Source organism: Sander lucioperca, chromosome 7 (assembly GCF_008315115.2).
Source record: "Sander lucioperca isolate FBNREF2018 chromosome 7, SLUC_FBN_1.2, whole genome shotgun sequence".
NCBI lineage: Eukaryota > Metazoa > Chordata > Actinopteri > Perciformes > Percidae > Sander > Sander lucioperca.
Window position 1 is genome coordinate 33,560,820 of NC_050179.1, and position 14,572 is coordinate 33,575,391.

A 14,572-nucleotide genomic window follows, 5' to 3' on the forward strand; every position below is an offset into this window, starting at 1 on the left:
TGGGTGAAATCAGAGATGTGAGGTTGGACAGCCCAGTGTTTACCGCCATCTAGTGGTGCCATATCTGAAATACTAATAATTGCCTCCAACACATCTTGAACAATTTCTCCATTTCAGTCAAAATACCAGAGATTCTTCTTTTAAAATTGCAAACAAATAGGCCTATTTAAATTACATTATTTTAGATCCTCATTTGTAACTGTACTGTGCTTTATATAGATGGGCGACAATAAAGTTTCTCTTATCTTATCTTGTCTGCAACCACAGGAGCAGAAAATAGACCAGAATGTAACACAGCCACAAGGGTTTCAGGTTCTGTTTATGACCTTCTTTTGAGGTTGTTGACAGGAGTTGAAGCTGCTGCAGATGCGACAGACTGAAGGAAAGTAAAGGGAGAAATGAATGTTTGTATCAGATGCATCTTATAGTTGCTGAGATATTTCAGTCTGGAATAAAGTGTTGGACGGAGGCACGGATGCTGCTATAGCTAAAAATATCTCAACACCTACCGATCAGATTGTCATGATGTTTCCTGATTCCATTCCTGTTCTCCAGACGATTAACCTTTTACATTTTACAAACCCCATCAGAGATGCCCACAAGTCTCTGAGCTAGATTCCAAGTCAAGTCTCAAGTCTCAAGTATCTAAGCTATAGTTCAAGTCAAGTCTCAAGTCTCTGAGCTGAGTCCACATATTTTGCATTCAGCTCTTCTTTTGTTTGAGCCTTGTTGTATAAAGTTTTTAAAGCCGAAGCTTATGATGAATGGCACAGCAGCTGCCGGTGCAGTCGACATGTTTGTTGTCCTCTCTCACGAGTCACATGTGGCGGCAGCAGATACGTTACGTATTACGTCTTAAATAGGGAGGTTATATTGTTACGCAGGGAGGGGAATAATTAACATTCATGATACGTTTCCTAAAAAAAAAAGATTGTTCACGAGTCCCGCATCTCAAGGCCGAGTTGAGTCCTTTTGAGGATGAGTCTCAAGTCAAGTCTGAAGTCACTATGTGTGCGACTTAAAGGAGAAATCTGGCGCAAAATGAACAGGGGTTAATAACACATGATTACGACCGTTCTCTGGGATTTGTTTTCCATGCTAATGAAATGTGACCAGTTTTAGTCCAAACCGCTAATTAGCTTATAAAGCTAGTCGTCGGGGCACGGGTAAAGTAAAAAGAAATCGCTATTTCTATACCACTAACAAGGCTCAAAATAGCACTACACTTGCACAGTAGCATAATGAGGGTCCCTACATGTAAACCAAAGTACATACATGCGGGCGCCATCTTGGGAAAGCAGTCATGACCATTCAAACCACGAATGCCGTGTAACCAGTAACCAGTAACATAGCTCAAGCACGGCTTTCGTCGTTCAACTGGTCATGACTGCTTTCCCAAGATGGAGCCTGCATGTATACGTGAACGGTACTGTCTTTATAAACTATCTTTTTAATAAACTGTCTGTACACTTACAAAGCTAATAAGTGGTTTGGGCTAAAACTGGTCACATTCGATTAGCATGAAAACCTATCCCAGAGAACGGTCAACTTGGTAATCATGTGCTGTTAAGCCCTAGGTTCATTTTGCGCCGGATTTCTCCTTTAAGTGCATCCCCATCTCTGGACCCCATGACCTTTCTTTTAGCACCACACTCAAGACAATCTTTACATTCTTATCTTCACTACTGGTCAGGGTCTGAGAATAGATAAATCAGCAGGATGTTGCTGCTGTCTAACCCTTTCTGACTGTGTAATGAACACCGCAGCCTCTATTGGCGCTTTTCCATCACATGGTACCTGCTCGACTCGCCTCGACTACTCGCCTTTTTTGGTTTTCCATTACGAAAAAAAGTACCTGGTACCTGCTAACAGGTACTTTTTTTAGTACCACCTCAGTCGAGGTTCCAAGCGAGCTGAGCCGATACCAAAAGGTGACGTGAAAGCGACAGACGGGGGTGTCCTGAACAAACCCGCTATTTTTAAATAGTTTAGCCAGCTGTGTTTTTTTTTGTTGTTGCCTCCAGGTTAATTTGAAACAAAATGTGTATTCTGGCTGTGGCAACAACAACAACACACCTTCCACGTTCTGTGTGTGTGTCGCGTTAGGTCACGACAGTTTACTGCGGCGCAGCTATGACGACCAGCCACGCTGAGGCGGTACTAAAATCTGAAATGGAAAACGGCGAGTAGAGTCGAGGCGAGTCGAGCAGGTACCATGTAATGGAAAAATGCCATATGTGACACACTGCTAGGACATCACTTTCTTACAATGCAGTTTCTGTGATAGTTGTGAACGGTCCTTTAACCCTCCTGTTGTCCTCGGGTCAAATTTGACCCGTTTTCAAAGTTTTCTATATCAGAAATATGGGTTTCTTTCAACCAAATTGCCCCAAAATAACTTGGATGTGTGCATGTAGGTTGTATGGAACCCATGCAACGTCCTTCACAATGAATGATGACTTCCATTGAATTTTGGGTGTTTTATTCAATTTCATATCATTTGAAAAAATCGGTTTAAATGGTTTTAGAACAGTATCGTGACTAAACTTTGACATAAACCAGTCTGTGATTCACTCAACATCCTCTGATCTTAACTATTAGTCAAAATAATTCATAATTTATGCTTTTTTCCAACTCAGAAATTAGGTCAAATGTCATATACATTAGGTTTAATGACCATAAATTAAAAAAAAAAAAAAAAAAAAAACCTTGAAAAAAGTGACAAAAGCATCCAAAAAAGGGACAAAAATGTCAGAAAAAGCCCCCCAAACGTTCATTTTAACATTTTGACCCGGAAGGACAACAAGTTCATGGTCAACAGGAAGACAACTTGCCTAACTTGTTTGGACTCTGCTTTGCGTTTTCTACAGCAGAGTGTAGAAGCAGCTGGTCCACAGATTAGTTTTGGTGTTAATGCTGCTGATGGGCTTTAACCCTGCAGCAGGAGGGCGGGACCTGCAGGGCGCCGACATCTATCCATCTGCCACTTCACAACCCTCCTATTTGTTTTGATAAAGGAGTGTCTGGACAGTTAATTCAAGTTAATTTGTCATGACTTTTACTTTAAGTCAGAACAGGGCTGCAGCTTTTGTAGTTCCAATTTGGGTGGGACATATCATGAGGAGACATTCTTTTAAAGTGTAAACCAATGGGATTTAATTAAGGGAGAGAAGGGCAGTTGGTGGATGTGCATGTGAATGAAGGTGATTTGGCCTGTAGTTGTTCATCTTGCTCTGAAACAAAGTGATGGATGCAACAACAAATTGACATAATCATCAATATTCTTTCAACCTTTATTTATACAGCTTGGTCCAGCGAGAGTTGTTCACTCTCTGTTGCATGGGTGGGCGTCCTGTGAACACAGGACTAAAAAGTGTTACTAAAAAGCAGCAAACATAAGCATAAAAGACAAGTTTATATGATTTTATAATATAATCTTTTCTTTAGAGAATTGTGGCATTACTGTCATTTCTTTTGGTGCAAGCTTCGAATATTTATTTATGTACAAAATATTCAACATTTTATAAATTATTTATGACCACCAAAGGCGTCTTATTTACATTTTATACATCCACCATCTGGCTCCTCCTTCGTTCTGCGTCACACACCATCGCCCCTCCCCTTCCCTCCGCAGAGCTGCATTCCTGCTGCCACATCGGACCAAACCATTCTGTCTTAGCATCGACATTTTATCTTCACAATGGACCAATACACACTTTACACACAGTTTTACCTTAAAATTAATTTTTGAATAATATCTCACTGTTTGTGTGTTCACCAATTTCACAATGCTATTCATATTGCATTGAGAAGTTAAAGAGTTTGTGCAAACCCACACACCCCTCTCTTCCCTCTTTAAAGTGGTCTGCTCCGTCTTGCTGCCATGTTGGATGTACGCATCGCTGCTGCAGCTGCAGGAGTTTCCGAATGAAAGTTGAGCTTTTTTCCGTGTACAGGCTCACAGCTAGTCCTTAGTTTTTTATTTTACACAAAACTGAAAAGTTAAGTGTCTTTGTTAAGCAGGAGCAAGCCTGCAAAACACCCCCCCGGTCCTCCTCCGCCCTCCAGTTCGGAGTCGGACTCAGCGGAGATGATCCGGTTGCAGTGGCCTGCAACGCAGTACGCATGGATTTTCTGTAATTAGCAGTGCTTGCTGAGTCCGTCCGGGCATAACCGCATCGTTTCGGGGGTTAACTAGAAGAATTTGGAGCCATGAACAGCCACCCGCCGCCCCGCAGGGCTCTTAACGTCGGCTCCATCCTCCTGACCCCGCAGGAGAACGAGTGCCTGTTCGGCTACCTGGGCAGGAAATGCGCCGTAAGTTTCCCCGTTTGTTTACCACTTGCAGGTTTAAATAATGTACAGGTACGTTCACTCACACCTTATAAAGCAACGTCAGTATATGCTTTTCATTTCTCAGTTCACACGAAGCAGCAGAAACCTGTTTTAACACCGCTGTGGCGTTCAAACCGGGGGCCCCGGTGTTCCATCGAAATTGGTGACCCTTCAGACTCCTTCACGTTCTTTCTGTTTACACGCATTTTGAAAGCTGTTCAAGAAATATGGCGTCTCCTCTTTATTTGGTTTCTCCATTAGCTTCTGTTGAAGTTTAAAGGCACAATTAGTGAACCACGAACCATATATGAACAGTTTGTTAGCTTCCACCCCAGAGTCAAAACTTTGAATCTGCTTATCACTCTAAATTTAATTTGACAGGTTTTTAAATACAGGGACTAGCCTAATGCTTAAATAATATTTAAATAGTATCCAGACATAAAAAAAAAACTACAAGTTAATATTGTATGTTTTTGTTAATATTTGTTTACATCAGTAACATGTATTTCATTTTGCAGTTAAGAACATACCTGCAACATATTTGATAATTTGTTAATTGTGTAAGCACATTTTTGAAGCAAAAAATAGCAAAATCAACTGGTTTTAGGTCATTGAATGTAAATATTTGCTTGTTCAACGTGACATCATGACTTTGTGTAAACATACACGCCATTTTCTAAAGCCATGTGGCGTGTTATCTTTACGCATTTCGAGCTATCTGCATGTATGCAGCGAACGGGTTGGGTTTAGGAGAAGAAGAACGGGACAGTTGGGTTTAGGTAAAGAAGAATGGAACAGTTGGGTTTAGGGAAAGAAGAACGGGACAGTTGGGTTTAGGGAAAGAAGAACGGGACGGTTGGGTTTAGGGAAAGAAGAATGGGACAGTTGGGTTTAGGGAAAGAAGAACGGGACAGTTGGGTTTAGGGAAAGAAGAATGGGACGGTTGGGTTTAGGGAAAGAAGAATGGGACAGTTGGGTTTAGGGAAAGAAGAACGGGACAGTTGGGTTTAGGAAATGTGACACGCGGGACACGATCCCTGGTCTACTGGGTGAAAGTCCTGTGTTGTTTGACCCAACCTCCACCCTGACCAACCTACCTATGCAGATTTTCGGCCTTTCATACTACTCGCTACGGTGTAAATTGGCACGCAATTGCAAGGTAATGGAAGTCAATGGAGGCCAAACGGCGTTGATAAATACGCTAAAAAGCGATTATGCGTCTTGATAACACGCCAAAATGGCATACGAATTGGCGTGTCATACTTACGCCACTTATTGAAATCAGTCTGGCTTGTTTTCTTAGTCTTGTATGACAGTACACTGAATATCTTTTACGTTTTTTTTTTACTATTGGTCAGAGAAAACAAGCAGTGTGAATTATGTTAAGTTTAAAAACCACTTTAATTGATTAGTCAGCTTCTCCAATGTGAGATTTTGCTCATTTTCTTGGTTTTATATCATTGTAATCAAAGTTTCTTTGGGACAAAAAAGACAAATTCAACAGATTATTCGGTACACATTTTATTTTTAGTATCCGCCTGAAGTATAATAGTTTTCTGTGTTACCTGGAACTACAGGAGTCTTCAGTGTAACTGCATAGAGGTTAGAGATGCCAGAATGTTGCTTCAGCAAGGGAAATGTGAGTTGCAGCGTTTCCTTCCACTTCATCAAGGACGGTCAGTCGTGCGTTTTCCCGACAGGACAGGAAGCTGTGACGCTCCTATCCTTCACATTTATCAGGTTCAACCGGCTGTTGTCATGGATGCCACTTAATCACTTCAGGGGCATTTCACTCAGCTACAAACCAGTCTAATTAAAGAAAGACCTTTTTTTTTTTTTACGTGAAAATCAAAAACCTGCACTTCAACACCAAGTCATAACCGGCTACGAAAACCCTCTCGGATAAGGACGGAAACACACAAACTGTGAGTCAGGCTGTAGTTTATCTGATCTTTCTGGAGAGGTGATGTAATGAGGTGGTTGTAGACAGACAGCTCAGCAGATTTTAATGTCAGCTGCTGCTGGTTTCTCAGGCTGAACAGGAGCTCGGCCTGCAGGGCAGAACAGATACAGATCGAATTTTTTTCCGTAACTTCTTATATTGCTGCTTGTGTTTAGACAGCATTTAACATGGCTTCTTTTGTTCAATAGAAAAATGTTCTGTTTTGTAGAAATACTTCTCAAAGTAAGGTATTTGTACTTTATTGGCACTAGTATCCTAAAAAATTGAAAACAATACGTAGCGCTACTGACGAGCGCAAGCTTACTTAACCCTTATGTTGTCTTCCCGTCCACCTTGAAAAAAAAACATTTTGTTGTTTCACAGTTGAACGTTTTTGTGGGGGGTTTTTTTCAACGCTTTGGTCACTTTCAACATTTTTATGGCGTTTTTCCTGACGTTTTTGTCACCTTTTCAATCTTTTGTGCACTTTTTTTTATGTTTTTGGCACTTTTTCTAAAGTTTGTAGGTCTTCTTTCAGTGTTTGACAGTTTTTTTCATTGTTTTTGTTGCTTTTCCTAACGTTTTGTCTTTTTTTTTTTTTACATTTTCAGCGCTTATTTCGACGTTATAAAAAAAAACTTGGACTCTTCAGACGAGGTAATTATCTTCACTCGAGTTTTTGCGCTGGAAAGTCACCGGACGCCACAATCTTCTGAACATAGTCATACTGGGAAATCCAGAGAGAGTTGTGTGGAGCTGATAGTCTTAATTAGGTTTGTAGCAACTCATTTGGCAACGGCTTGAATGTAACGGACGTTCATTAATGTCAAAAGGCTACGCACTAAAGCTTTAAAGTAAACCAATGAACAGATAAAAAAAAACTAGCATTAAAATCACCCCTATTATCCCTATTAGCAAAAAGATCACAAATGTATCTTTTTAAGTTTGACATTGGACTCAGGACTAATTCTAGGTGTGACCAGTAAAGTAAAGTGTAATTTAACTGCACTATTGTTTTGATCACTAGAGTTAGAGAGAAGACACACCAGCCCGATAATCGGCCGTCGGACCGTCTGGCGAGGTCGGTGACTCAAGTCTGTTCGGTGCGTCCCGTGCCGTCGGCCGTCCGAGGGGCCGTCGGCATTCATTTTGGCCGACCTGACATGTGCAGTCGGGACTCACCCGGAAATGGCGAGCAGATGAGCCGCTCAAAATCTGACGAAAATCTTTTAAACTGACCTTTGTCAATCTGAAATGAAGACAGATTCAGCAACTGCACGGCCTATTTCTCTCTTAAAATGTTTTCAGAAACACGTTTCGGTGAACTATTTTAGTACAATATGAGATCGTATTCTGAACAAGCCGCCATGACAGTCTGGCTGTGAATTTCCGGAGAAAAAAGAACCACGTGACGCGTTCGTCCAATCAGCTGCCGGTTTTCATTTTCTGGGAAATAATCAGACTGTTAATAAACAGTACAGAGCAGCACGCCTGCTGCTATGGAGACGTATTACGTTTCGCGCACGCGCAGAGCGTACGCTCAAGTCGGCGTCGCCTCAGTGTGTTCTGAGGCACTTTTTGGACCTCGGGACCCGACTGATCAGTCTGACTGCCTTTGCTGCCGACGGTCGGCCCGTCTGGTTGGTGCGTCAGGGCCCTTAGTCTCAGTTAAAGAGCAACACTCTTGTGGAGACTTCTTCTCTTTTTCCACACAAGCGTGCAGATGGAGGTTGTTCGGGGGGGAGGGTATTTCACAAAGCAGGATTAGAAAGTTAGACCGATATCGCCAAGTAAAGCTAAATCTGATGATTCAGATCTGCATCTTTAAAAAATGAATACAAATTTGAGATATTTAATTTGGTATCAGGGTTCAGCTATGCAGGGTGAGGTTTTTAAAAAAAATAGAAAAGATAAACACAATTTCAGAAAATATTAGATATAAGCTTCCTAAAGTTATGTGGCTAATTTGCTAATCCGGCTTAGTGTAGAGCCCCTCTGCTCTTTAAACGGCAGAGGATTTATCTGGAGGCAGATTACATTACAAGTTTGGGGGAAGCACTGAATTAGATAGTTTGGATTTATGACTGTTTTCAACCTTTTCGGGACCAGTGCCGGTGTGTTTAAACTGTACGGATGGAGGGACAAAGTAAACAAACTTGCGCTGTCGCCTACATGTCATGTGAACACAGTGTGTTGTTAAAGGGTGGGTAGGGTAAAGGTATTGAAGAGTAAGGACCACATCGGCATCTATCCAGACCCGAGGGACTTCTGCAGGTTAATTTAAAAGCTGATGTGCTTCAGCTAAGGAGCTATCGGTGCACTTTTCCTCTGAATGCTCGTTGGACAACCTAAGGTGCAGGACAAGACCTGTGTAATTGCGTTACGTTTTAGTCCACCTGACTCCTGGAACAAAATACAGCACCTCCTCAAAATCAACTCACGTTTGCCTTTTGGACATTTTAGAAATCTGGTTTTAAACCTCCAAACTTTTACTTGTAATTGCTTTTAGATAATTGTGCTTTCTTTTACATCCTAATAATTTATCAAATTATTTTTCCAATACAGAACGTTTCAGTAGTTTTCTATTGTTCTTATGATGGTGTCGCTTCTTTTCTGTGTTGTTGTTTTGTTTATTGTATTTGACTCCATGTCACTGTAAATGTAAATGAGTGCCGTCCTCTCATTGATCTCTCCGGTATAAATAAAGGTTGAATGAATGAATGTGTTCATGTTTAAGTTGGATAAGAAGGAGACTTTAGCAGGAAAGCTAATGTGGTTTGTTGTTCAACGTGTGTGGCTCGTCTGTGGGATACCATGACGGCATTCCATCAAATAAAAAAATTGATCAGAATGTGTTGCAGATTAATTTTCTGTTGATCGACTAGTTTAAATCAATCACAGTCAACATTTTAGTCACTAAGTTCTGTTCTCACCATGTGGTAGGGCTGTCCTCTAACTAAACACTAAATTAGTTCTTAGTCGACTAACACTCATGATTTGGTCAACTAATGGATTAGTTGATTTAATCAACAGATCTTTAAGGCCTGATCTTTGCTAAGGTGCTAGCTGGTGTAACCTGTCTATGGCTGGTGTAACCTGTCTATGGCTCGATCTCACCTACCTTATTTGATATCTCCTCGCTCCTCGGCTGAACTGGAAGTTGATCTGGCGCTCCTTTTGTGAAGGCCGTGTCAAAGCTCTTATTCCTGCCCCGGGGCTGGAGGAGGGATCTCTGAGTGAGGATAGACGAGAGCTTCCTGGAAGCCGTGCAGCTGAAAGCCGTTGCTGACATCGCCCATACAGCTAACAAATTTACGTCTCATCCCTCTAAAAACACATTTCCTCGTTTCCTCTCTCCTCCCATGATTTCCTCCGTCTCTCCCGTGCTTCCTCGGTGGGACGGACTAAGACACGGGGAAGGAAAGCAAGTGAAGGGAAGTGAGATGCAGTCTATGTGTCTGCAGTGTCGTCTGTGTTTATTGCTGCATACTTTCCCTCAGCGAGAATTTACTGAGCCTAAATGAGGCATTTAACGGCCAGCCTTTGGCCTTTCTGTATGATGCTGAGTGGCGATTTCAAGTGTTTCCTGCTGCTCTTCCAACCTGCACTCATCAATCACAGAGGAGGAAACCGGCCCAGTGGCATTTCCTCTTTCCTCCTCCTCCTCCCCAGCGGACTTTCTCACTCACTTTCTGCTGCAGAGGGAGAAATCCCGGCAAAGGATTAAACACCGTGTGACTACTGCAGAAACCTCAAAACCACAACCCAGAGCAGTCCGAGGACGGGACGGTGCTGAGGACAGCAGCTGGACTCGTGTTTCCTGTTCTGCAAAAGTGAAGGTTAAACACTGAAGAAATGTCAGATTTCAATGAAATAATCACTGTAATAAAGAGCTGACAATCAGCTTAAATCTAAGGTGTTCAAATCCATATTGGCGGAGAGTTTAGGACTTTAAATACGCAGTCCTCCAACACAGCAGGACAGTGATCCTTATTAGGGCTAAACAGTGGAGTCTTTTGACTGATCGTGTGTTTTACTTCTGAAGACCAGACTGAAGTCAAACCGAAATCGTCAAGTCAATTATTTATATAGCCCCAAATCCCAAATTTGCCTCAACAGGCTTTACAATCTGGACAGCATGTAACACACCCCAAAAACGGGTGAAATGGAAGAAACCTCGAGAAGATTAACAGACAAGGGGTATCTCTAAGATGTTTTTAAGAAGTGAAGTTGTCTGCAGTCCAGGCCGGACAGATCATCACACATTTCAATTTTTACAATACTTTGTAACTTTGTAAGCAGTGCCCCTAAAAGTTAGTCACTTTGGTCCAGACTGAAATATCTCAACAACTATTGGATGGATTGCCATGCAATTTTATACAGACATTCATGGTAAATCCCTTTGGTGAGCCCCTGACTAACTATTCATCTAGGATCACCTAATTCAATACCTTTTTATTCACCGACCGAATTGCCTCTTGAGTATCGAGTGCAAAGCCAAGACACACAAATCACAAATAAATGCACAGGCATAATATCAACCTAGTTGACCCGTTAGTTTATTTATTTTACTCTGCACATCTGACAATCCATTGTGAAGATATTTGCATATGTAAACTGATAGCAAAAGGTCTCTGTCTCTGTGTTTCTCACCCGGTGAAGCCGATGTGTGCTGTACGTAGTCCTTATCGCCGTTTGAAATGTTTTTGCATCATGTCGATTTCCTCTTCCTCGTTGGCTGCTCCAGGACACATGCAGCTAGGAGGCTTTTCACTGAGCAGTTTCACTTTCTGCCGGAATCAATATACCTGCAATGTGTTTTTAGAATATTAAATGTGTTTTTATTTTTTTGTGATTAACAATTTTTTTGTTTTTACAAAATACTAAACATACAACCCGCAACATGACCAAATGACATGACCCCCCTCATCAACACCCAACCAAACCAAAATCAAGAAAAGATGTCACAGTAACTAAAATTGTTTTTATTTTTAACGAATCGTGCAGCTGCTGGTATTCACCGCCCTGTGCTTTGTCCCCTGTGTGTTCAGACGCTGTGTTCGGCGGTGGTCCAGGTGTACGGCGCAGACCGGAGCTGCTGCTGGGTGAAGAGGTGCTGTGGCGTGGCCTGTCTGGTCAAAGACAACCCACAGAGATCCTACTTCATCAGAGTGTTTGACATCAAGGTGAGCGAGGCCGTGCTGTGGAGGAAACGCCTGTCAAGCTGTAACGAAACCCCAACAGCGGTAGTTGAATGAAGCATCCTAAAGCTTTAGCGCGTAACTTTTTGATTATTAACGAACGTCCGTTACATTCAAGCTGATACAAAGCTAACTAAGGCTATCAGCTCCACACAACTCTCTCTGTATTTCTCAGCATGGCTGTGTTTAGAAGATTGTGGCGTCTGACTTTCTCGTGCAGAAACGTGAGTGAAGATAATTAGCATGAGGACGCGCCGACAGCTCTTTGTTGTCATTACTTAGAATTCCTCATGGGGACAGAAACTACGCACTATAGCTTCAAGGGAATAGTTTGAGAGGATTGATACCGGTCATATCTTTCCGTAACATGTATCTTGTAGAAACACGTTGTATCTTGTTTATTTAATCCGTCCAAAAACTGAAGTGTAAAATATATTACAAATGCACCGATATGAAACTGGTATCAATCTTTTGCTAGAAAGACCATAAGCTTATTTAGAGTTATTTGCCTGGGAAATGTACTCAGTACTCACACAAAATTACTTCAAGCACTTACACTTAGGAAACATCCTGACACATTCTTCCCTTCCCTCTTCACTCTGGTCTTTTGCACTGCCTCCATACACTGTCAGTAATCATTGAAGAAATAAATACGGCGCTTTTAAAAATGATGTGGAATCAATTGTGACGCCCTTATGGATCAAAGTGAATGACCAGCCACTGATGTGTGTTTAAATCCATATGGATATCATAGTTTCTGGACCAAAAAAACATTGATTTCATTTAAAAACAAACCTGCAGAGACTCAAAACATGCTGCAGATTTATCATATTTTCTGTTGCATGATTCTGCAGGTGGTTTAAAATGCAGCGGAGAGCACGGATTATTTGAAAACCCTCCTTGGTGGTACATTCAAACACACTTGACGTTTAATAATTGAGTCTTCTACCAAATTGATCTCTATTAATGAGCTCTGTTGTCAGAAAATCCAATAAAGAGAGGCCAACGATTTGGTTGTTTCTCTTTAAACCTCAAATATCTCAACATTGATTTGTCTCAATAGAAATGAACTGAGAGCAGTTGTGACCGTCTGGACGGAAGGAAATCAAATCTAAAAACTCCTGGTTTGCTTTTTAAATGAATAGCAAGACTTAAATGTGTCTCTGATTTGTATTCAGTGGATGGACATCTGCTGAGTCACACATGTGGTCCTTCTAAACATCAAGGAGAATCTCCTCTGACATTTCTCTCTCTGTTTTGCAGGAAGGGAAAACCATGTTTGAACAGGAGCTTTACCACAACTTCTCCATCAGCAGCTCCAGATCCTACTTCATCTCATTTACAGGCGATGTAAGTGTGCAGCTCAAAACCACAGCTAGTCTCACTGATCAGGCCCCTACTCCTACTGTTTGATAAGGTGTGATAATCACTGAATGTGTTTTAAACACAGGCAAATATTCACGTCGGGGGTCTGCTCACACCGAGTCTGTCATTACACACAGACAGAAATGTGTTGCAGCCACAGGCCTTCAGGACATGTCTGCTCTTTAAAAAGGTGCTGCAGTTTCTGAGCAGAGGGCTTCTGAAGGCTTTTTATCCAACTAAAATGAATTTAAAATGCAATTGTGTGCCTAATCGGACCATTATAGAGGATCTTTTTTTTTTTCACCCTTCTGAATCTGATTTCTTTTTGTTATCAACATAAACGGCAAAATGATCGTCTTAAACTGACACTCGTATCACAATGGAGAAAAGCTACATTTACATTGCTACGTTTTTGGTTTAAAACCAGTATGTTTTGTTACGTTTACACCTCGCACTCACACTTTTTCTGGCGTGTCCGAGCCTCTAAACCGGAGACATTTGAAAACACTTCTGACCCGTTTTGGTTTGGAATCTGCGGGGTTGTGTTGCGGTCTGAACAGCCGCAAACGGAGACCCTTGGCAACACCTACACTGACGCCAGCGTTTCGCAGCCTGATTGGGTCATGACGTGTCGTTCTCTGAGACTAAGCTACTAACGTTCCCATGGCAACTACCAGCAACGGGTGGAGTATACATGCGGCCTCCTGTTTACCCAGGCACGCGCATGCCCACTGTACGAGAATGTTGATGAGATATGTGGTTTCGGCGTGTTAGGTTAAACTGAGATTAGTTATTCTACTGGAGCTAAAAATGCAGCACGGAGTTCGCTTTTGGCTCAAAACTCTGCTTAAAAACCAAAACGTAGCGATGTAAATGTAGCCTATAAGAGACATGACACATCTCGTCTCACAAGTGTGATTCTAAGTGTAAGTCTTAAAGAGAAGCCAGAATGTTTGTAATTCATGAGGGGACCAGAAGTAAATGGATTCACCTGTGAGTGAATCAGCAGTATAAATAAATCTAGACAGGGCCTGATGAAGACTAATACAATGACAGTGATCAGTGTTTTTATTTTACCAGTTTTCTAAATGTATGTGTAATGTGAGGTTTAGAAGTTAACAGTGCTTCAATTCTGATCCACACATCCTTCTACTCTCAGACCTGTCAGATGGGTCTGAACTTCGCCAGCGAAGAAGAGGCCAAAAGATTCCGAGCCGCCATCAACGACCTGCTCAACCGACGACAACGCAAAACCGGTACGTCTTACCGCTTCAGTTTTATCTTCTTTCTCTGCCTCCTCCACCTCTGTGACCTTTCACACCTGGGCTCAGACTGAAGAACACTCACCACCTCTTCTGCTAACAAGACCTCAACCTCCGTCCCAAACCTGTCCGCCTCGCTCATGTCCAGCTGTGTAAAATCGAATCATCCCAGAGACTAAGCTCGGGGAGAGTTCATTTCTGTATCTGCGGCTCGAGAACCGTAAACAAGGAGGATCATGGTTTTGCTGCCACTTTGATATTTGAATGGCCTTTGGAATTGGAAATAGATGTATGGAGGTAGAAAGGAGGATTTAGAAGAAACCAAAAAAAGAATCCCACACGCTGTCGGACGTTTTGTCTTCAGACTGTTAATAAATTAAGCACAAGTGATTAACATTCTTTGGTCTCTTCTCAGTCAGGAATTCTTTATCCTAAACACCAATTATTGTGGAGTTCCTTTTTGATTG

General features: G+C 41.8%; 1 protein-coding gene across 2 annotated transcripts in view; it reads left to right on the forward strand.

Moving 5' to 3' along the window:
* Positions 1 to 3,855: 3,855 nt before the first annotated feature.
* wasla (WASP like actin nucleation promoting factor a) overlaps positions 3,856 to 14,572 on the forward strand; it is a 31,692-nt gene continuing 20,975 nt past the window's right edge. For both annotated transcript variants that reach the window (XM_036003641.1, XM_031279750.2), the window contains exons 1-4: positions 3,856 to 4,317; positions 11,329 to 11,463; positions 12,742 to 12,828; positions 14,003 to 14,099. In XM_036003641.1, coding sequence (XP_035859534.1) covers positions 4,213 to 4,317; positions 11,329 to 11,463; positions 12,742 to 12,828; positions 14,003 to 14,099 — 424 coding nt within the window. In that variant the 5' untranslated portion in view covers positions 3,856 to 4,212. The remainder of the gene's footprint in view (positions 4,318 to 11,328; positions 11,464 to 12,741; positions 12,829 to 14,002; positions 14,100 to 14,572) is intronic.